This window comes from Sturnus vulgaris, chromosome 13, assembly GCF_052056855.1.
Source record: "Sturnus vulgaris isolate bStuVul1 chromosome 13, bStuVul1.hap1, whole genome shotgun sequence".
Taxonomy (NCBI): domain Eukaryota; kingdom Metazoa; phylum Chordata; class Aves; order Passeriformes; family Sturnidae; genus Sturnus; species Sturnus vulgaris.
The window spans coordinates 6,125,616-6,148,280 of NC_142255.1; the positions used below are offsets into that span (position 1 = coordinate 6,125,616).

The window sequence follows — 22,665 nt, forward strand, 5'->3', positions numbered from 1 at the left end:
TCATCCAGTTAGCCAGCGAGGCTTCACAGAACTGTTTGGCAGCATTGCCTGTCACCTTGTGGTTGTTTGCAGATACAACAAGGCTCTGTGTGACACATCATCTGGAGCAAGGACCATGGCATTGTGTGTTACTTGAAGCAATGTTAATGGTCCCAGTTTGCAATGTTAAGGCTTATTGGCCATAGCGGTGAGATTCTCACGCTCCTGTGATCATGTCAGAGCTCCCTGTGCTCTGCACGACATCACACACCAGAGAGGACCCTCTGGGGGGAGAGAGATGGTACAAAGCAGCTGCTATCCCAACCAGGAGCCATGCTAACCATGAGCCAGGGAGCACAGCTAAACCAGCCTCCTCTACAGAGGGCAGAGAAAGTAATCAACCTGTCTGGCACATCTTCTGGGTAGCCTTTGAAAGGAAGGGCGCTTTAATTCTCAAAATTCCCTCTTGTTTTGAATGTACATAGAGGTAGTACCATTTTTTTTCTCTCTTCAAATTGTGTCTGTCTCAGAAATTCTACTAATTAGCACCACATTATCTCATCAGATAAAAGATCCTGATAGAGGATACTGGTGCTCCACATATCTTAGACAGCATCCTCTGAACCAGCCTTCTCAGCCTCTACAACTTTGGAGGGGAAGCTTTTCCAGTACTTCACGAAATGCTAGAGCAAGCCCAAAGTTACGTTTTCAGGTTCATAAGGCATTACCCAAAGATGAGATACAGAGGATGTAACCTGAATACATTTCTCACAGTTTAATTTAAAAACAAATCTGTGTTTATTTTATTGTGCTGATAATACTACTTGTCATCAGTATCCTAGGCAGAATAATTAATTCTGTACAGTAGTGAATTTAAAAATTAAAATAACAGGTAACCTATCAAATTAATAATGAAATGTATTTCTAAAGAAAGCTATAGGTTATGTTTTATTTTCACACCTGCCAATCCAGAATCAAAGATACACAACCTTGTTATAGTGAGGGATAGACATAGGTGTTGTCAAGTTGCATCTCTTCAGAAAAGGAAGGAAGAATTGGTGCAAATGAAAAAAATGCATTGGTATAAGTTTGCTGAGGTATATTAACTTAAAATTTTTGAGTATACACGATAGGAGTGTCTTTGGACTTGATGCACTCAACAATTGACTTTTTTCTTCTAAAAGAGTACAATGTTTTGAGCCAGAAATGTCCCCATTATTTTTGTTGGTAAAAAAATATATTCTTATAACCTCAAATGTGTTTCTATAAAAGTCATAAAATCACAAAGATTTTTAAATGTATCAGGTTGTGGACAATTACAAAATTTGTCTCTCTGGCTTCTCACATACCATATTGTTATTTCCCATCGTGTAAATAGAAGAATAAAATGCTAAAATTCTGATTTGGTAGTAAAGATCCACACCTTTTTAAGTGTGAGTATAGCTTAAAGGTGAAAATTTGAAAGTGTGTGTTGAGAAATTGAACTCAAAAAAGTGAATGTGAAGTACAATCAGGGAGGAAACTAGATAAATTGAAGATACCAAGGAAGTGTTTGAGATAAAAGGATACATGGAAGTACAAGGTAAAATATTTGTGAATGAGAGCTATTCTTTTCCCAGGCTCAAGGAACTGAGGTATTTCACTGCAATGACCTGTAAATGATGCAGCAAAGACTGCTGGGCTGTGCCGTAGGAGTTCTACAATCCTCCCAAGCTCTGAGTCCTAACACCTGGCAATTCAAACCTCTTCAAATTAGCACCTTAGTGCTAAGTTCTGCTATTGTACTAAGATGCTGAATAGTTAAATCAGCCTAATTTTGTAAGGAACGGTGTCAGCCGGGAAGCATCCACTACAAATAAGCTCTGGCTATGTTTATTTAACATTGAAGTCAAATAAGGATGCGATCTGACCAACACGTTTTAACAGTGCCATTGTTTCATAAAGCGTTCAAGGGTTCAAGGAAAGACTGGCTGTGGCACACGGTGTCATGGTCCGGTTGACACGGTAGTGCTCGGTCATAGGTTGGGCTCGATCATCTCGGAGGTCTTTTTCACCCTCATTGATTCCGCGGATATCGACATTTCCCAACGACCCGGCCTGGGGCGCGTTGATCAATCACCATCACAGCGGCTGTTTCTCCAAGAGAAAAAGGAGCGCTGTGAACGCGAACACGAACACGAACACGGGCGGGGGCCGGGGCAGCGGGCGGGGCCGGGGCGGAGCGTAACGGGGCCAACATGGCGGCGGCGGCGGCCGCTGAGGCGGCGGAGCTGCGGCTGGCGCGGCAGGAGCGGGAGCTGCGCTGGCTGGCGGCGGAGGTCGGGCGGCTGAAGGAGCCGCAGGAGCCGCTCTGCCCCGACAGCGCCAGCCCCGAGCTGCAGCGGCTGCGGGCCGAGAACGAGAAGCTGCGCTACCGCCTGCTGCACCTGCGCCGCAGCCTGGCGGCCGAGCTGGGCCGGGCGGCGCCGGCGCAGCCCCCGGCTGGCGGAGAGGTAGCGCCGGGGCCGCTCGGAGCGGGGACGGGCCGGTGACCCGGGCGGGAAGGGACGGGCCAGGGACACTGACGGGCCGAGCCGCCTGTACCCAGCCCCCGGGAGCAGAAGCCTGTCGCGGTGTCTGCCCGTAGCGCTGGGCAGCAATCTCTGCCTTTGCGCCAAGGCGGCGGGTTCATACAATCGCAGAGCGGTTTGGGTTGGGAAGGACCCTAAAGATCATCTCGTAGCAGCCCCCTTGCCGTGGGCAGGGACATCTTCCACTAGACCAGACTGATCAAAGCTTCATCCAACCTGGCCTTGAACGCTGCCAGGGATGGGGCCTCCACAGCATCACCGGGAAACCTGTTCGAGGGTGACTGAAACTTTCGGTCACACGCCTGAAAGTTGCTGTGGCTGCTCACCGCTCCGGTTTGATCTCCAGCTGCCTCGCTGGGGCGATTTTGCTGGTGACAGTTGTAGTAGTCAAATTTGAGAAGATTTTGCTTGATGAGCAATATTGCTATATCTGCAGAACATCAAAAGAATGTAGTCTAGATGTGCCGTGAGAAGTCTTTGTACTAAGGACCTTATTATATACCTTGTTCCCTGTAATTGCCTTTTTAGCCCGATATTATACTGGTTTGGTTTGTTTTGATGATTGCTGGAAAAAATCTTAAAGGTATAGTAGGGGTATACTTTGTATTTTCACTGTTTTCAGAAAGTCTCCAGTGCAAGTCCAACTGATGCAGTGATTCAAATTAAAGAGGAAAAGAGCAAAGAAAATGAAACTGTGAACCAACACCAGAATGATGTAAGTGGTTTTTGGCCAGGTTCAGAAAAGGTGCTCAAATCCAGAATACTTCGCTGTATTTTGTAATCCCAGCTTTTGGGAAGAAAACTTGCTATAGTACAGAGAAAGAAAACTCACAATATTCAAGGGTTTCATCTTGCATTAGTAAGGTTACTTAGATCTCTGCTTTTTATGTAACAAAACGATTTTGGTTATTGGGAAATAAAGGTCATGGTTTTGTGGTGCCTAAGGAGAGTGATGGTTCATGAGCAGTTAAACAGCATTCATGATGGCTGAAAGGATATTGGCAGCACTGCTGTAGTACAATAGAGCTTAATAACTCACCTTAAGCTAAAATACAGGAACCTTCATATGAGCTGTCTGGCTTGAATCTGATGCTTTGAATGTAGTGGCAGAGGTGAGGGCTTGTTGAAGCGATCCAAATTTCTCCAGGACATCTGCCAAATGCAAATTTTGGGTCAGGAATATAAGCTGCTTTCTCAAATCCAACTCACAGACCCATTTAGGCCTAGATTGATGAAAGTGCATGGAAAATCGCTATAAAATACTAAGTTGGATGGGACTATCCTGTATATAATTATTTATAAAAGCTTTACTGAATTTTAGTATAAATTCTGGTACAGTTAAATCTGGACAAGTTGGAACCTCTGGGACCAACACTGTGAATCCTTTTATTCTCTTTGTCTTGCAAATATGTGTGTGTATGATCACATTTATATATTACAGCTCCAGTGTGTGCCAAGCTTCATAGAAGACAGACTGAAGCTTTATGAAGTACTGAAAAAAGAACATGATGCTTTGCTAGCTTACAGAGCAGCCAACCAGAGCAAATCTATCAAAATTACTCTGACAGATGGAGAGATGGTGGAAGGGGAATCTTGGAGAACCACACCATATCAATTAGCTGTAGGAATTAGGTAATCTGCACATTCAAGGAGTTGTACTTTTGTAGTGATAAAATTGCTACTGTCATTTTTCTCTTACCTTGTTGAATAAAATGTCTCATGGTCAATGGGTGATGGCTCCCTTAAATTGGTTTGCTTGGGAAGCATTGGCACTTCAGCTTCATGTAGTAGAAACAGCTAGTTACAGTTCTGAGTGATGCTTGGGGTTCTGTGCTGGGATAATAATGCTCACTTCCAATTAAATCTGTGACACTGCTGGAACTAAGAGACACCAGAAGTTTTATGAATTAGCAGATACAGTAGAACCTGTTGTTAAGGAGCAGCCTTTCCTCCAGATCCCCAGCACTGAAAGCTGTTGAACAAAACCTCTCAAGACCTTAAGGTTCTATACCTTAAAGGTAGGCAAGTGTTTAGAAGACCATAGAAGCAAAAGTTTAAGTTCTTCAGGTGCTACAAGATGTGGATGTGGTCTCATGGGTTTTAGAAATCTAAAGTCTTTTACAAATCTGAACCTAAATATTTTTGTCTCTTGTTATCTCTTCCGTTTCTTTAGTCAGGTGTTGGCTTCAAATGCAGTCATAGCCAAAGTGAACGGTGAGCTCTGGGACCTGGACCGTCCACTGGAGGGAGACTGTACTCTAGAGCTGCTCTCCTTTGATAATGAAGAAGCCAAAGCTGTGAGTAAACACTCTCTGGTTTCGCTTGATTAAAGAAACTAATGACATAAAATTGATTGCAGCATTAAGCTTTTAAAATCTTGAATTTAGGAAAAAAACCTCACAAAACTATTCAAGTAAAGTATTTCCTATGATTCAACAAAGAAGATTAGATACAAAGTGCCTGTAGTCTGAGAGTGAGTAAAATCTTTGTGTTCTTTTCATCCTTCTCTTTTACATGAATAAGTTATTTCTCAAAGGAGTTTGTACAGAAGGCTCTGATTTTTATGTTAACTTGAAACAGTCTGGTTTGGCTCAGTGCATTTAAAGATCAGACAATGAAAGCAAAGTTGGGCAGTCTCTACTGTTTCCTAAAAACTGTCCAATATTAGACTTGAGTCATAAATAAAATCTACACCTCCTTGTATTGGCACTGTTTATTAGATCCTTAAGTAGACATATCTTAATCAATTAAACTATAGCAACGTGACCAAGATTTTTCTTTAATGGTATTCAGTCTGAAGATTATGTTACCTTTATACACTAGGATTGGACTTCAGTTTTGTCAAAGAATTATCCACGTGATTAAGCTTTTTGGAGACTTTTCAGGAGCCTGTAAAGGCTTTATCTTGTAGCAGTAGCTCTGAAATAGTCTGAGTTAATAAGAACTCAGAACATCAGACTGATATTGATCTACTGTGTTGTTGGCTTCCCTCTTCTGACATTTCAAGCAATGTAGGTTACAGGCCCATTAATAAAAGTACTGATTGTGAGCAATGGCAACTTAACTGGCTACATTGCTTTAGATGTGATTAGTGGTGCATAGACTTTGATGAAATTAACTTCTAAATGAACAAGGTACAGTAAGTACTAAGTTGAAGGAATTGGGCAGAGGTACAGTTATCCTCTTCCAGACTTTTTCAGAAGTATGATGGGCCTTTAGTGCTACATCTGCCATTATGTTGATCATTTACAGTACTTCAAAATGAAAAGATAAAGTTGTTTTACTTCTCTCAAAATCTGAACAGCATTGGTTTCAGTCTGTGTCCTATCTGCAGATATATTTCTAGTTTGTTTTTTCTCCTTTTTAGTTACACAATGCCATTGACCTCATGGTTTGCTCACCTGACTTAATTTACAGGTTTATTGGCATTCAAGTGCTCACATTCTTGGAGAGGCCATGGAAGGATATTTTGGGGGCTGCTTATGCTACGGACCACCAATTGAAAATGGATTTCATTATGACATGTATATTGAAGATAGGTAAAATTTCAGTGTCTTAGAACTTCAATACTACATATTAAAGCTCAGTACTTGAATTATTTTGTTTGTTTCTGCATGTTAAAAGTATAATTGTATCTCTAATATGATTTGAAACATAGTCTACTATGTATACAGTTGAGTCTGTGTATATATTAATTTCAGAAGCAGTGTTCAGACACCTGCTCTGTAAGAGTTGAAGCCGTTCTGTGTTTTGTGGAAAAAATGCATCGTGTTTGGGTTGAACTTTCTGAAGTTCTGTGAGGCAGAGAGGATGGTTTCCTTGAAGAGTCACTCCAGTTTGGTTTCCAGGGGCCATAGTCACTTGTAGAAAGGGCCCAAATGCATGTAACTTATCTAGGTGTTTACTGCTTTTCTAATCCTTGTACACAGCATTACAATTCTGTTTTTTCCTGGTTTATCTTTCTGTAGGCAGGGAGAATACTGAATCTGCATGGGCCGATAAACTGACTGTTGTGGCTGGCTTCAGCCTTTTTTCCCCTTGGTTTGTTTTTCTTCTTAAATCATATGTATATTTTGAACTATAGGTCTTCCTATATTTCATCATGTCAAAGACTGTCCTAGGAATGATTGCAATGAGTTTGTTCAGGGTAGTACTGTCTGTGTTTGTGTTTAATGTCTGAAAATGCAGCTGATTGTAAGTAACTAAGAAAAAAAAACCTGTGAGAAATCACAACACGTTCCATGTTTTTCAAATTAGACCATTAGAAAGTAGTCACTTGAAAAAATGGGAGTATCAAAATAAGTAATTTCTATTTCTTTTGCCTGTCTTTTTATCTAGAAGTGTATCTAGTACTGAATTCCCACTCCTAGAGAGCCGTTGTAAAAATATCATAAAAGAGAAACAGGCTTTTGAAAGGCTGGAAGTCAAAAAGGAGATCCTGTTAGACATGTTTAAGGTAAATCTTTAGAGTAGCTGTGGATCTGGTACGATGATCCTTTAAAATGTAACTTTTTTGAAATACTGCATGCTATTATGTTAGGTCATGGGTTGGGTTCCAAATTCTGGTGCTTACACATCTGATTGGTTGAGATCTCTGCACCACCAGCACCCTGGCCAGTGATGTGTCTGCATTCAGGGTGGAATGGGATTGCCTGGGGTCCTGTTTGAGTTCAAATCCAGCCTATCCCTGTCTTACCCCAGGACTTGGTTACTTCTCTTCTCTAGAACTAGGCTGGTCAAATTGGATTTAACTGTGCAGCTTCAGACTAGCTGTGCTGTGACAGCATGTGACTGACTCATCAGAATAGTACCTGTCTAGTAAAACAAAGAAAAACATCCTTTTCCCCCCTCCATATGCCTCTCAAGTGTTCAGGATGTTTTCGAGCACTTACAAAAACAATTCGGTATTCCACAAAAACACACCTCAAACTCAATGAAATAACAAGTAAATGAAAGGCATACATTTCTTCTGGCTCACTTGTGAAGACAGGTCAGAAAAGGCTTTACTCTAGTTCTGTTTTATTCAGTGAGTATCACCTCACTGTCCAGTCTGTACTGTACAGTTGCTTTTCACAAGTGCTTTGGGGTGTTCAGGTGGTAATCACAATCCTCAACACACCCTCAGGGGAGTTAAGATGTTTCTGTCTCTTTCCCCTCTGCTTTTGCAACTCTTCTGAGAAGTACATGTGGGGGTTTTTGTTGATTTTTTTTTTTTTGTTTGGTTTGGTTTTTGTTTTTTTTTAGTTAGGAGTGCAGTTGTATTATTAAAATATAATTTTTAAAGAGAATTCTATTACCCATTTTATTGACATTTCTGGCTTTTCACGTTTCCACACACAGTATAACAAGTTTAAGTGTCGTATCCTTAATGAGAAGGTGAAGACACCAACTACCACAGTATACAGGTAAAGAAATATACTTGAAAGGTAATATAAGTTATTTTTATAGCTAATTAATTTAATTTGAGAGAATAATTTGGTTTTTTTAATTCTAAGTTCTGAATTCTTGTGTGATTGGGACTTAAGTTTGCAATTAATATTGCTACTTAGGTAATGTGAGTTTGTTTTTTTTCCTCTGCTGGGACAGATTAGGTCTCAATTTATGGCCAAATGTCAAATTCAGTTTTTATTTATTCCCTCTGGTTTCAATAGACTGATTAAAACAAGTTGCCATCTCTGACATTAGCTTGCTGCATAAAGGATAAAGCTAACTCTAACTCAGTGTGGAGTGAGGAACCTGCTCATTCACTTACTTGTTAGTTGGTTGGGAAATGGCAAAACCATTTTCTACTTGATGTGCATAGTTTAAAGTTTCCTGGCCAACTTGAACAAGTTGACATATGGAACTGTATGAATTGGCAAATATGATGCTCTTCAAAAAGGATCAAATGTGCTGAGCATTTACTGAGTGAATATTCCCCTTTGGGTAGAAGGCACAGTTACATTTAAGGTGCACTGAATTGGCTGCATGCTGCATATTTTTATTTACTGGCATGTATGAATGTGTCAAACATGAACTTGTGTGCCATTTGTGACTGTATTGTAAAATGTTGGATTGCTTGGAAATGAACACTCTTCTTGTTTTGCCATATAGATGTGGTCCATTAATTGATCTCTGCAAGGGTCCACATGTAAGACACACTGGAAAAATTAAGGCCCTTAAAATAATTAAGGTAAGTTTGAATTAATTGTGCATTAAAACTGAAATAAATTGTCAGTTGATTTATTTACATATTTATTTTTCCTGAGCTGTTTATACTAGGATTAGTCATTTGTATTGTTTTCTTTGCTTAGCACTGTACTCTAGTTCTTTATTTCTTTCCCAGCTCCCATGGTAGAAGTAGAACCACTGACTTTGACCATTGATCTGCCTCTGACATTTACTGATTCTTGACTAAGACAGGAGTACCTCAGTGCAAGTTAACAGCGTGGTTTTTTATCAGAGTATTAGTGTAGCAACATGCACATTTGGACTGATGAAGAGCACTGCAAAACTATTGTAGCTCGTGGTGAGCAGATGAGCTGTGAAGCCAGTTCTGCCGTGCACAGGAGAGGAGTGCAGTGCCTAAGCTCCTGTGGCAGGACTGTGCCACTGTGTCTCACCAGCACTGCACTTCACAGGACAAACGTCCTGGTTAGTCTGTACCAGCTGTCACATCTGAGTGCAGCGTGCTGTACGTGCTCTTACTGCAGTAAGTGAACATCAGGATGCTCTTTGGGTCAGAAAATAGTATTTTGACCTTGTCAGATGGTGTCTTTCAGGTACAGGAGATAAAGTAGACCTTGGCAGATCTGCAAGTGCTGCTGTTAAAAAATGGCATTGCTTCCAGGAAAGCCAGAGACAGTGTTTGCAGAGGCCTCTGAATTTTTGGTGTAGTTTAAGTTACTCACAGATGCTAATTTTAATAACCTTATTAGACTCAGCTCTTTGGAGCATTCATCATTGTGGCTTTTGCTGGCTTCCTAACTGAAGTGTATGGAATTCTTGACTTCCAGAGGTTAAGTGGGTAGAGGGTTAAAACTGCTCAGAGTTAACTGTGAGAGTTAGGTTTGTTTTGCCTTCCGTGTTTCCCTACTGCATTGTTTTCAAGGTAAACAAGTCCTGCCTTTTTAGAAGCCATAACATAAAACAATAAAATACGCTATGATGTGAGTTAAAGCAAGGTACCTAAGAAGAATCAAATATGATTTGACCTGTCACTTTTGTTTGTCTTCTGTATTAGTATGCTGACTAAAAGGCACTGCAAGTCTCTTTGTATTACAAACAAATGCTGAAGGACTGCATATAATTCTTTTCCCAAGGAAAACTATCATAATATTTGAATGGGTTAGTGTTTATCCCTCTTTCCTGGATATTATGTAATATTATCTTAAAGTCTGGGTTTTGTGTATCAGAGTTCCTCTACATATTGGGAAGGAAAATCTGACATGGAAACTCTGCAGAGAATATATGGAATATCCTTTCCTGATAACAAAATGATGAAGGAATGGGAAAAAGTCCAGGAAGAAGCCAAAAACGGGGATCATAGGAAAATTGGAAAGGTACAGTATCCCACTGTCTACTTCTTTTATACTTCTATTATAGAATTCATTCTCTTCCCTGGTATTTTAATTCCGGTTTGATTTTTTTGTTGTCTTTTGACAGTTTTAAGGGGAGACAGTTCTATGTGCTTCTTGATGTCACTTACATTTAAAAAATTTTAATTCTACAAACTCAACTTACATATTCATGTTAAACTAATGTTGGGAAGAAGTTAATAGCTTTAGTCCCTTAGTTTAGAGACATATATCTTAAACCTATTAATGTAGAGTCTTTGCAGTTCTTACCTAAACCATTTTTTTTTCACAGAAGAGAATTTATTTGGAAATTGTGTAAATAACATGGTTTGGTCATCCTTTATGATAGGTGTAAATTTGGGGAAATGTGTTTACATAGTCAAAGAATCAAATGGAATTTTGTGTTCTTACAAATTCTAAGACTAAGACCTGCAGATCAATTAACTGGTCTTGCTGAGAACTTGTAGACCATAAACATCTCGTTGTCATAATAGTCCATCTTTGCAAACAGTGTATTGATGTGTGTGAAGTAGTTACGTTGTGCAATTCTCTCTGAATTGTTATTAGAGCATTCTGGTTTTAATTTACCTAGGAGCAAGAACTCTTCTTCTTTCATGATTTGAGTCCTGGAAGCTGCTTTTTCCTCCCTAGAGGTGCCTTTCTTTATAACACACTCATGGATTTCATACGGGTAAGTATATACTGATGTTACTAATCTAAGTCCTAATTGTCATTTATTGATCTTGAATGATAGGCCATTCATAGTGCTGAGCTATCCACAGGAAGAGAATTATCTGTGTATGTAAACATACAGAAGGTTTTCACAACGGTTATACAAATGTAACATTTTTGAAAATAAGGCAGAGTGAAGCTGTTTTTCCAATTGTGCAAAGTCTATGTGTGCAGTAGTCCTATCGTGTCCCTGTAAATTGCCATCATAATACCACAGTTTAAAAGAATCAAGCTTTTGCTTGTCAGAAGCTCTCTCACCTTTTAAATGTTGCATTTGTTCTCTAGGGGGAATATCGCAGGCGTGATTTTACTGAAGTTGTATCTCCGAACATCTTCAACTGTAAACTCTGGGAAGCTTCAGGACATTGGCAGCACTACAATGAAAATATGTTCTCTTTTGAAATTGAGAAAGAAACTTTTGCCCTTAAACCCATGAATTGTCCAGGACATTGGTTTGTACTCTCAAATAGAAAACATCTTATTTTACATCATTTATCCTTTGTGGGGCTGAGGAGCAATAAAAGGAGTGTTAATACATGCTGTCATGTATGTTTATGATCAACTGCTAAGCCAGTGTGTCCAGAGAGCTTCTCTGACACTGTCCCAAAGCAGCCCTTTGCAGTAAGTCTGCACGGAGCTGGGTTTGTGCATGCTAATATTGTGTACCATTAGTCAATACCAATTCTGTTGGACAGACGTGGCCATCAGATGTGGTATTCCAAGAAGGGCACAGGTGAACCAGTCTTGATTTACTCTTGCAGTGTTTTTTCCTCAGTGGTCTTTAGCAGTACATTGAGTGGTGTGCTTTTTCTGTTTGCCTGTCTTTCAGAATGTAGACAACCTGAATGTGTAAACACTTAAAAATGTGATTATTGTCTTTACTGAGCTTTGTTTATTTGTGTGTTGTCTTAAATCTCCTGTAAGAAGGATAAAAGGAAGGTCCTTCCATGTTCCTTTTAGCTTGATGTTTGCCCATCGTCCCCGATCCTGGAGAGAATTGCCTCTTAGACTTGCAGATTTTGGAGTTCTTCACAGAAATGAACTCTCGGGCACTTTGAGTGGCTTGACTCGTGTAAGGCGTTTCCAACAAGATGATGCTCACATCTTTTGCACAATGGAACAGGTGAAAAAAAAAAAGGCACCTCCCACCAAAAAACTCTAAAAACCCCCTTCCCTCTCCCAGTGCAAACTAACAGTAAACAAGAAAAAAAAAAGTCTTAAATATTCCAACTCTTGATTCTTTCCTTGTGTAGTGTTATGCTGCTTTTGATTTTTTTTTTCCTGAGTGCCTCCTTTTATTTAGAAAGATGCATTGGGCAAGTAAATCCTAGAAAGTAAGATTTGTTGCACTTTCCATCTCCCTCTGCAAAAAAAAGGCAGTTGATCCCATTGTTTTCCATAGTAATGCTGAATAAAACTTTATTTTGTCACTAATGCCATAGATTTTAGTGGAACTACATGTATAAATTGATGTGCATTAGTTCAGGATACAATTTGGCTCCAGAACCTCATGCTTAACAAAAATACTACTTTTCTTGCCATGCTTTGAAGCCTCAACACCTCAGATCTCTCTTTGCCCATTAAATGGATTTGGGTTTGTTGGATGTAATTTTTGAGTGATCTTTAATTCTTTGTTATTTAATGGACTCTCAGTAGGTGCAATTACATGTTTATGTAAGTAAATTTTAGCCTATTTTAATATGTTTTATGTTTAAGATTGAAGAAGAAATTAAGGGCTGTCTTGATTTCTTGAAGTCAGTGTATGCTGTCTTTGGCTTTACCTTTCAACTACATCTTTCTACAAGACCAGAAAATTATCTCGGAGATTCGGAGATCTGGGATCATGCAGAAAAGGTAATTAACTTAAAAGCAAACAAAGAAACCCCTTAATATCTGTACTTGCAGAGGGAGATATTTAACTGAGTTCTTCCATGCTGCATGCTGAAATTGCTTTAATCAGATGCTAAATACTGCCCTTATTGTAAATTCTTGTAGGAAAACATCAAATTAAATCTGAAGTTTCTGTAGAAAGCCAGAACTTTCAGATTCTTACTTAGGCCCTTACCTTGAACTAGTTCAATTTCTATTAATCGTTTTCTTTCTGATTAATTATAATATTTATGCAAGGAACTACTATTTCCAGATTATTTATCATAAATTAACAAGTGCTTCAACAAAGGGGTTGTGTTGCCTTTTGACTCATTTTGAATTTCAAAGGCAAATGCTTTTTCTTCCAGTAATGAGAGGCCCTTCTATACCTTTTTAAATTACTCTCTTATTGTTATGATTAGCAACTTCAAAACAGCTTGAATAACTTTGGAGAGCAATGGAATTTGAATCCAGGAGATGGAGCATTTTATGGTCCTAAGGTCAGTGACTCAGCATTTCAGTATAACTTTGGGATGGACAGAAATGCAGATGTACTGCAGGCAAACTATATTTAGTAACTGTGTTATTTTGCTTCACAGATTGATATTAAAATTAAAGATGCAATTGGTAGGTACCATCAATGTGCTACAATCCAACTTGACTTCCAGCTACCCATTCGGTTTAATCTTACTTATGTTGGGTGAGTGGTTAAGCTAAGTATCTTCCTTTTTAAAATAAAATTAAATAATACCTTTCATTATCTGTAATTCCCATTATGTACTAATGCTATCTTGCTCATTTAACAAATGATTAGCTTGTAAATCAGTCAGCTGGTAGGGAGAGCAAACACCCCCAGTGAGTAGAGGAGGAAGTCATGAACTTGAAGATCACTCTCATTACATTGAGAAGATCAATTTAATTGTAAATACAGGAAAATCTCATTATCTGTCTTGTCTGCCAGTTTTGAAGGCAATTGATCTTAAGTTATGCTAAAAACCCTCAGCTGAGTCAGTTTTCATTTTCAGCCTAGTCATTGTGTCTCCTTGGAAGACATGGCACACAAATTCAAATATACCCGGAGGAGCAAGTATGTTTGTGCTAAGTGGTTCTTTATCAGATTAAATTAGTTAACTTTGAACATAAACCAAGTGCAAACAGCTTTTAGTGAAAATCTGGCTGGTTTCCAGCTAGGCCCATTGAGCAAATTAATCTTAGTGCCATGTTGACTTGAATACTCATTTTCTGGGTTGTATTTCTTGCTGTGTTTGATTTTGCAAATTATGAAGATGGAAAAGATAGAAGAAGAATCTTGGTAATTTTTTGGTCCTGCAGTATGTTCTACAGTAGATGGCATAGTTTTTATAATAGGTGATACTATTGTTATGAACTGGCTTTTTTTAAAAAGCCATTTTTTTTTAATTTCAGTATTGTAATTTAAGTGAAGTAGTGAATAATAAGGGCAGGTAAGATCCTGCACTACAAAATAAAAGCAAGTCCTACTGGAAAGAGTGCAAGGAAGAACATAAAATACTAAAATGCCCAAAAATGGTGCTGAGTCATGAAGTGTCTTCTCAGATTTAGGAGTGTGTCTCTGCTACTAGCAATAGGCATGATTATTTTAAATTAGAATTCCTTTAAAAGCCCAGCTGACTTGAAGTAGATTTTTCATAAGTATAATTAACTAAATTTTGTATTTCTGTTAAAAGTAGAATCAATAATATTAGTAGGACTACATGTGTGTGAGCTAAGATAACTTCCTTTTTTTAAAAAAAAAACTTGTTTTTTTCAGTAAGGATGGTGATGACAAGAAAAGGCCAGTGATTATTCACAGAGCTATTTTGGGATCTGTGGAGAGAATGATTGCTATTCTAGCAGAAAATTATGGAGGAAAATGGTATGTGGCACAAATGGAATTCTAAGAGGAGTTTAATAACGTAGAAACAGCATATCCTTCCTATTGTCCCATGTATTATAATGCAAAAATAATATCCATAAAATTTTCTCAAAATTAGAAAGTAACATTGCAAGAAAAGTCCAGTTTTCTGGTCTGTGTTGTATGATACCCATATTCCAATTTCATGAGACTGCAGAAGAAAAGAAAAATAATGCAGAAATAGGAATTGTAATTGAATGTGTAAGTCCTGCATTATTCTTACTCCTTTTTTCTTAAAAATCATGCTTTTATACCAGGAGGATGACAGATGTATATAGAGCAATTATTTGTGTATACATAGACATTAATTAATCCTGTTGTGTGAAATATTTTTGTACTTGTAAGATTGATCATTTTATCTTGGATAAGTTCTGGAAATATTTCTTCATGAATGTATTTCAAGTACTAAGGAAGAGCTTTTCTTATTTTCAGTCAGTCTGGCTGACTGTCCACCTTTCATGTTAAATACTGTCCACCTTTCACGTTGTAAAGTTATAGATAAAAGTGAAAATTATGCAGAAAAAATTCTGTTTAAAGTTGTGAAGTCATCTGGGAAGAAAACAGAACGTCCATCTTCCCCACATGTCATTTTACTGGAATCAATCTGTTTGCTATTTCGTGTGAGCTTGAAAAGAGAGAGTAATACACTGTCCAACATCCTTAGCTAACGTCAATAATTCTGTACAGAAATTGTTGTGGAATATGACTGTGTGACTGGAAATGTAAAATTCACCTTTTTTTCCTGTTTGTCCTGTGCTGGCCAGGCCATTCTGGCTGTCTCCACGGCAGGTCATGGTTGTCCCCGTGGGCCCCACCTCGGAACAATACGCCCAGCAGGTGAGAGGAGAGTTTGCCTCCTTACGGCAGCAGGCACATTTCATAGATCCATAAGTACTGTCCTAGAACAGGGAATTAATGCTTAATAACTCCAGAGACGTGTCTGGGGAGAGAGATAAATTTTTCAATAAAAAAATTTCAGTCCAAAATTTGTATCTGTCTGAATGAGGGGTATGTAACTTCAAGTATTTTGGGTTCTTTAATTGTGTACATACTTCTGTAATTATTAAAGGTAAAAGCATCCTGGATGACAAACCTTATATAATTAATGCTTCATTACAACACTCTCAGCTCTAAGTAGGCAGAGCCAGTTTCTTCCATTTCCTACCGTGTATATTCTTGACTACATCACTTTTGAACCATGGTTGGTTTTACCCCTGTCCCTTGCTTTCCTTTTAATGAAAGAATAAGTGTGTTTATTCCTTCTCCTCTTTCTCCTTTCTCAGACTGAGGATGTTTTTGACATGCAGCAGCAGAGCAGCACATATTGGATATAGATGTTATCCCAGGTGGGGGGCTGCTGTGTGTGCAGGTTTCTTCAGATAACTTCACTGAATTCCTTGTAATCATCCACAAGAACGAAACTATGCATATGCATGAATTAATTATTGTGAGAGATCAATAAATGCAGCATTTACAAATGTATGTTGTAAACTATATAGTAATACTAAGAGAGTTTTTGTTTCTTTGGGTTTTTTTTAGGTTTGCAACCAATTTTTTGAAGCGGGATTTATGTCAGATGTGGATCTAGATCAAAGTTGCACATTAAACAAGAAAATTAGAAATGCACAGCTGGCTCAGTATAACTTCATTTTAGGTAATTGCATCATCTTACATTTCTGAATATCATTTAAGTTCTAATGTTGAACTGAATTTGTTCTAGGCTCATTTTCTAATGTAGATTTTGTAATACTTTGTACTATGTCTTGCAGTGGTTGGAGAAAAGGAGAAAGCAAATAATGCTGTCAATGTACGAACAAGAGACAACAAAGTTCACGGAGAGATTTCAGTATCTTCTGCTATTGAAAAACTCAAGAAATTTAAGACTTCACAAATACCAAATGCAGAAGAAGAATTCTGATGTTGCTGCTTGGAAAAAAAATATTAGCTGCCTGTGTGAAATGTTTATTTCTTCCTGCACAGCAGTGATGCTCATCTGAGAGAATTTTCAGTTAATGGATACACAAAATAAGCAAATGTAGCACTATTGGTGCTCCAGGAAAAGCATGAGAGGCCAGAGGCACCTGTCAACTCCTTTAACCATCGCATGGGTTTGCAATCTGCCTGAATCACAGAATAAGCATTCTGTAGAAAGTCCTACACCTCTGATGTGGTGGGTTTGCTGTGGAAATAAGTCAGGGCTGTATGATGATGGGGATCAGGAGGCTGGGAAGGGCAAGGGGCGCTGCTGGGAGTGCTGAGCTCCCTCAGTCACAGAGCAGGTAGCTGACTGTGACTGTGACCTGGCAGCCAGAGCTTGGCAGTGCATAGGTGCCTCAGGGGCAGTTTGGATTAGGTTTTTTCCTAGCTCCAGATGGTAACAGAAATTTGGGGGAGGGGGTTGAATAGCTTGGTTGTTTCAGAATGTGTGTTCACAGTCTGTGAATGCACTGGAGTCTTTGCTGGAAGCCTGTGTGACAAGGCACTCATGCAGTTGGTGTGATGACTGCTTGCTGTAATGGTGGTTGCCAGGAATGCAGCTGAATATTATAACTGTGTGTGAGGTGTTTCTTTTTTCCTCTGCTGTTGTTTTGGCTTTTTAGTAAAACAAAAAAAAAATTGAAAAACCTTTCTGTGTCTCTGTGTAATTTATTACTTTATTTACTGGGAGTAGTTAGAGTGGTATGTTGGACTTCAAACTGGCCATATTTCTGTTTTTTTTATGCTTACAAATTATTTTTAAGTTGCTGTTGCAGGCAGTTGAAGTGCATTTTTTGAGAGATTATTTTTTGCCTTTTTTTCACTTTAATATGCTGTTATTAACAGGCTTTGATAGTGCTCAATTATCTAAGCTATACAGCTCTAGAGTTGTGATTTAAATATCACAGCCATGAAGCAGAAACTACAATTTAGTGCCTAAATATTAACACAATTATAAAGCTTATGTCTTACTTCTGCCTCATACTTGTAAACACTCGTACTGTGTTTAATAGGTCTATGTTTGTTTTTTTATTCGTTTGGTTTTGTGGATCTGTTTTTATCTCCTGCTTCTAAAAGAAAAGGGGAAAAAACAAACATTGAAAGAGCAAGGGCTGGGAAAGCTTTCTGTTCCACGTGACAGAACCAACACAGCGATTTTTTTTTCTATTTCCGTATTTTATACATACAGTTATTTTTGTGTGTGCTCCATGTGCGCAGTATCCAGCCTGCGGGATTGAGGTTCGGAGTGTTTTTACAGCGATATTCGGCCCCTGGCGGTGTCCGCTCCGTGAGGGGCCGCCCCGGCGCTGCCCTTCCCGCGGCGCCTCAGCCGGGCCGGCCCCGCCCTGTCCCGCCCCCTGGCGGCGGCGCGGGCCCGCCGGCTGCTGCAAGATGGCGGCGCGGTGGTGGCGGCGCGCCCTGCGCGGGCTCTGCGGGGCCGCGCTGTTCCTGTCACAGCTCTCCGTCCTCTCGGGCCGCGGTGAGCGCGGCGCCCGGGCCGAAACAAGGCGGCGGGGGTGGGAGAAGGGGCAGGGGCTCCGGGTGCAGCCTGGGGTGCGGGTGGCTGCCCCGAGCGGCTGTGGCCTCTCCCCGCGGCCAGGGCTGAGCGCGGGTCCGGTGCGGCGGTAGCGGTGACCGCGGCGGGCTGAGGATGCGGTGCCGCTCCCCTGACTGAGGGCGAAGCGGGTGTTTCGGACATGGCCGCATTTCACGTGCCGGCTCTGCGGGGTTGGGGCTGAGGTGCTCCTTGTCCGGGCAAAACACGGGCCAGGCCCCGCTCGCCGACTCGTGTGCTGCTCTATTATTACACAGCACCTTTTGTGTCTGCTCTTTGTCGCGAACGTGTGTGACCCAAAACGTCCTGGGGCTCCTCGGCTCGGTCAGGGTGGGTGGTGTGACAAAGCTGTCTCTCCTCACCCGTGCCCGGTGGGTGCCGTGAGGGCTCGGCAGGGGCTGGCTGAGATCGCGGCTCTCCCGAGCCCTCACACCGCGGTTCCCAGCGCGCAGCGCCGGCACGGATACGGCCGTGCCTCCCGAACCGTTCCTCTGTTCCATCTTCCCGGCCAAGAACTACTTGCATTGCTTTATTAAATGGTATTGTTCAGTAGAAAACACTGTGTAAAATCTTTCTGAGCATCCTATTAGTAGAACAGGAAAACTGATTCTTTTTCTACTTGGATTTTCAAATCAGAGTGCTGAAATCAAACTGTTTCTGAAGATTAATTTTGTTCCAGAGATTTCACTTTCTCCATGTTTTTGTCTTGTAGTGGGATCTTTGGTGACGACAAAGCTTTCACAGCCACAGTCTACACTGGCAAAAAGCCTAACTTCAACAAGTACAAATGCTCCCTATTTTAAAGTGTTAGGTAAGGTATTATGTTGTTTCTTTTGTTTGTTATCTGTGGATCCTTCTCAGTCTTGAGTCTAAAAGTTCTTGAATTTGGTCTTAGAAACTTGTACATAATTTCACAGTGGTAAGAAGCATTGCAGTGTCACACATTATGAATTACTCTTCAATGACCATAACAATTACTTTGGATTATCTAATTAGAAAACTGATCCATATAAGATCTAGGAAATGGTAGGTTAAAGTACCATTGTGGTATATATGGTTTATACCCCTCAGGATGGTGGAAGTTCTTGAAAGACTCCAGCATCCAGCAAGAACTTGTTCCCTGTCCACCATCAGTACAGCTGTGTAGCGTGCTGAGGGTGCATCAGGACTGACAGAAATGCTGTTCTTGCTGGCAGTTTAGGAGGTGATTCTGTACACATGCAAACAGCAAATGGCTGAGGTAGCTGTAGCCCCAATTAGAGCTCAGCTCAAAGTAGGTTACTCCTGTCACCCTGCTGCTATTCCTGAACTGATTATTTCTGCTGAGGAGTGCTGGCTGCAGCACTAATCCCCGTAAGCTCAGTGCTGGTGCTGTGCTGAAGTGTTGGCTGGTGTCCTGTACAGAGCCCTGTGGCTCCTCTGGCTCTCACAGCACAGGCTGGGATTGCTGCTCCATGTACAGGGAGGAAAGGCCTTGATACAGCATCAGTGCATGTGTTTGTCTATGTATGTATATAAAAAAAATGTATATATATACTTTAGAGTATTTAGCTTTTTTTATTCGGGTTCTTAATTCACTTATTGCACCTTTCAGAAAGTACAGAAATTCCACCTTACTTGACTAATTGTCCCAGCAACGGGCTTTGCAGTAGATTGCCACCAGACTGCATGACATGTAACACAAACTATTCCTGTATATATGGGAAGACGGCAACTTTTGATTGCAAAGTCAAGCCACATGTTCACTGTGTTGTAAGTAACCTGTTACTCTTAACCCCAGATTTAAGTAATTAAACTGTGGCATCTTGTCTTAAAATGCAGAATATTGATTTCTAGGTTTTGATGTAGGCAGGTTTGCAGTTCTGTGATGTTTGATCACTCACTGTGGGCTGTTGAAGAGGCAGGCTAGTTCCTAGTCTGCCTTTCTTGCCTTGGACCTTTTCATTACCTGGCCATGCCTTTGAATTAAACTACTCCAAACATTTTGAGAGTGGAAAGCTAAATATCTGTCAGAGCTATGAACTGACCTTACAGATGAGACTAAATGAGTCCTCCTTTTGGCAGCTGCCTTACATTGGAGGAATCAGGAATGTTAAACGTGACTTTGATACCTCTTTGGTGGCTTTCTATTCTGTTCTCTAAGAGATAGCAAACAGAACAATTGTTCTTTTGCCCAAAATGTCTGCTCATAAAATCTAATTTGATACTGCACATTGATTTTTGGTTTTAATACTGTTGAAGTGATAGTGGTGTCCTTTTACAGGATGAGAATAACCACGAGCAGGAGAACTTTACAATTAACATGACGTGCCAGTTTTGCTGGCAGCTTGCTACAAGTGATTATGTCTGTACCAATTCCACAAACTGCATGACAGTTTCCTGTCCTCGACAGCGATACAATGCAACTTGCACAGTCCGGGATCACATTCATTGTCTAGGTAAGGAGGGCAAAGCCAGATTTCTCTAAAGAATTTTTCACATATTTTGCAGTGGGTGAATACAAAGATTGTTGATGTCCTTTTGCAATAACAGCCTGCACCTTGATCAATCTACTGAATTTTTTTATTGTTAATTTCATTTTTTAGCATAGTAGCGACATCTAACTGCAAATATTGGCCTGTTTTACTGTTATATACTGTCACACCAGAGAAAACAGTTCGTTTTATTTTTGTCAACTTCAATGAGTTGAACTTATTTGAACCTGCTATTCTCAGACCACTAATAGAATCAATATCAAATGTCTCCATAGGTTAATTAAAGAAAATTATACTGGTTCCATCTAACTAGGCTTAATTTTCCCTCTGTTTGTTCACTGACTTTTCTGATATGGGACCAAGAATGATGAAACAGAGAACTGTAGGGTGTAAATGAGCTTTTGTGTTGACAGTTATTTCTTAGTTAGTGTCAACCCTTTTAGACTCCTTTTGGAAAAACACAGTGTCTTCTTCCTTATTATATGGTCTTTGTTTATTGCGTTGAGATTTTAATGTTTTCCAATGTTTAGGTAACCGTGTCTTTCCTAAGATGCTCTATTGCAACTGGACTGGAGGTTATAAGTGGTCTACTGCCTTGGCACTAAGGTAAGCAGGAACTATTGAATAATTTCAAACTAAAACAAGTTCGTTTTCTTTAAAATCTTCAGGTTCTGTGGTTTTCTGCTTGGTATTTTTGAAAGGTGTGCTGAATAACCAGTATTTCAAATAGTCTGGCTTGAAATGGTGGGCATAGAATGCATGAAGGGTTCACATGCAACAATGCTGGCTGTCTTCAGCAAACACAGCTGAAAGAAAAACACTTGGATATTCAAGCTCAGTTCCTCTAAAAATAATAATAATTAATCATATTTTTATTCTTATAGCATCACTCTTGGTGGATTTGGTGCCGATCGTTTCTATTTGGGTCAGTGGCGGGAAGGTCTGGGAAAACTCTTCAGCTTCGGTGGACTTGGAATATGGACGCTAATTGATGTGCTGCTAATAGGTGTTGGCTATGTGGGACCTGCAGATGGATCTCTCTATATTTAAATGTGGGTGCAATGTGTTTCAGAGAGGAGTCATTGCCTGCGAAGGGCTCTAAATAAACGAGTGTGGAGGTTTGAACCTTTGAGGTAGAATGAAGAACAACTGTTTGTTCTGTGTGCATACATTTTAATGTACAGTATCTGTACTTGGTTTGCCTTTTTAACTAAGGTCAAATAAACGAGTGGATCACTGAGTAAATTGAAATTAATTTCATTTCTTCTGTGGACATGGTATTTTTCTATGAAAAAAAAATTGAGCAGCTAACCAAATTCTCCACTTGAGCTTGGATGATATGTCAGGCCCCCAACTAACTTGAATATTGAATTGTTTACTTCATATCACTGTGCTTGAATTTAACTCTAAAGCTAACTTTCCTAAATATGTCAGTAATTTTTTTTATTTGTGGGAGGATAATTTATTTGCCTGAGTTATGTGGGTAGTATGTAAATCACCATGTTTTACGATGTTAATTACATTAACTTCTTGGTTTGGGACATACTGAGAGCTAATATCTGCTTAGAGACTCGACTTCAAATTGTGGGGGGTTTAGAATTAGACTGCAGTAACACTAAAGGCTAAATATGAAATAATGAAATAGATTTTTTGATTGTTCCAGAATACCTTTGTTTTGCTTGGGCTTGACCTGCACATCAGTGAAAATTACAGTTCCTATTCTTGTCCTAGCAAGCTTGCCAAATTACTTTAAAAAAGGGTTGGCAATATAATCGATGAGTTTATCCACTTAGGACTTTGTGACGCGATAATGTAGCGGAGTAGTGCCATTACAGGACAGCAACTTTGTGTACTCGCGGTAAATCGCGGCCGTGCGCGCCCCTCGCCCGGGCCTGGAGCGGCCGCTGCTGTAGCACTGCGGTGCCGTCGGGCTGGAAATGCTATCGCTTGAATAAACTGCGCCTTGAAGCTTTGCTGGCGTTGTTACTGACGGTGTTTGTGGTGGCCTGGGCTCGCAGTG

At 40.0% G+C, this 22,665-nt stretch overlaps 2 protein-coding genes across 2 annotated transcripts; both read left to right on the forward strand.

Moving 5' to 3' along the window:
• Positions 1-2,188: 2,188 nt before the first annotated feature.
• Positions 2,189-17,265, forward strand: LOC106851768 (threonine--tRNA ligase 1, cytoplasmic-like). The gene is made up of 19 exons (XM_088172464.1): positions 2,189-2,471; positions 3,172-3,264; positions 3,991-4,181; positions 4,723-4,846; positions 5,967-6,088; positions 6,888-7,005; positions 7,890-7,954; positions 8,643-8,721; positions 9,944-10,090; positions 10,698-10,796; positions 11,123-11,289; positions 11,798-11,960; positions 12,554-12,691; positions 13,129-13,206; positions 13,306-13,406; positions 14,496-14,600; positions 15,404-15,476; positions 16,179-16,293; positions 16,409-17,265. The coding sequence occupies exons 1-19, from the start codon at positions 2,217-2,219 to the stop codon at positions 16,555-16,557; spliced, it is 2,382 nt and encodes a 793-aa protein (XP_088028590.1). The 5' UTR covers positions 2,189-2,216; the 3' UTR covers positions 16,558-17,265.
• A 699-nt stretch (positions 17,266-17,964) lies between these two features.
• Positions 17,965-22,618, forward strand: TM2D3 (TM2 domain containing 3). Its single transcript, XM_014874140.2, has 6 exons — positions 17,965-18,096; positions 18,884-18,982; positions 19,766-19,923; positions 20,435-20,609; positions 21,176-21,251; positions 21,530-22,618. Exons 1-6 carry the CDS (start codon positions 18,009-18,011, stop codon positions 21,693-21,695), a joined length of 762 nt encoding a protein of 253 aa, XP_014729626.1. The 5' UTR covers positions 17,965-18,008; the 3' UTR covers positions 21,696-22,618.
• The last annotated feature ends 47 nt before the right edge of the window (positions 22,619-22,665 follow it).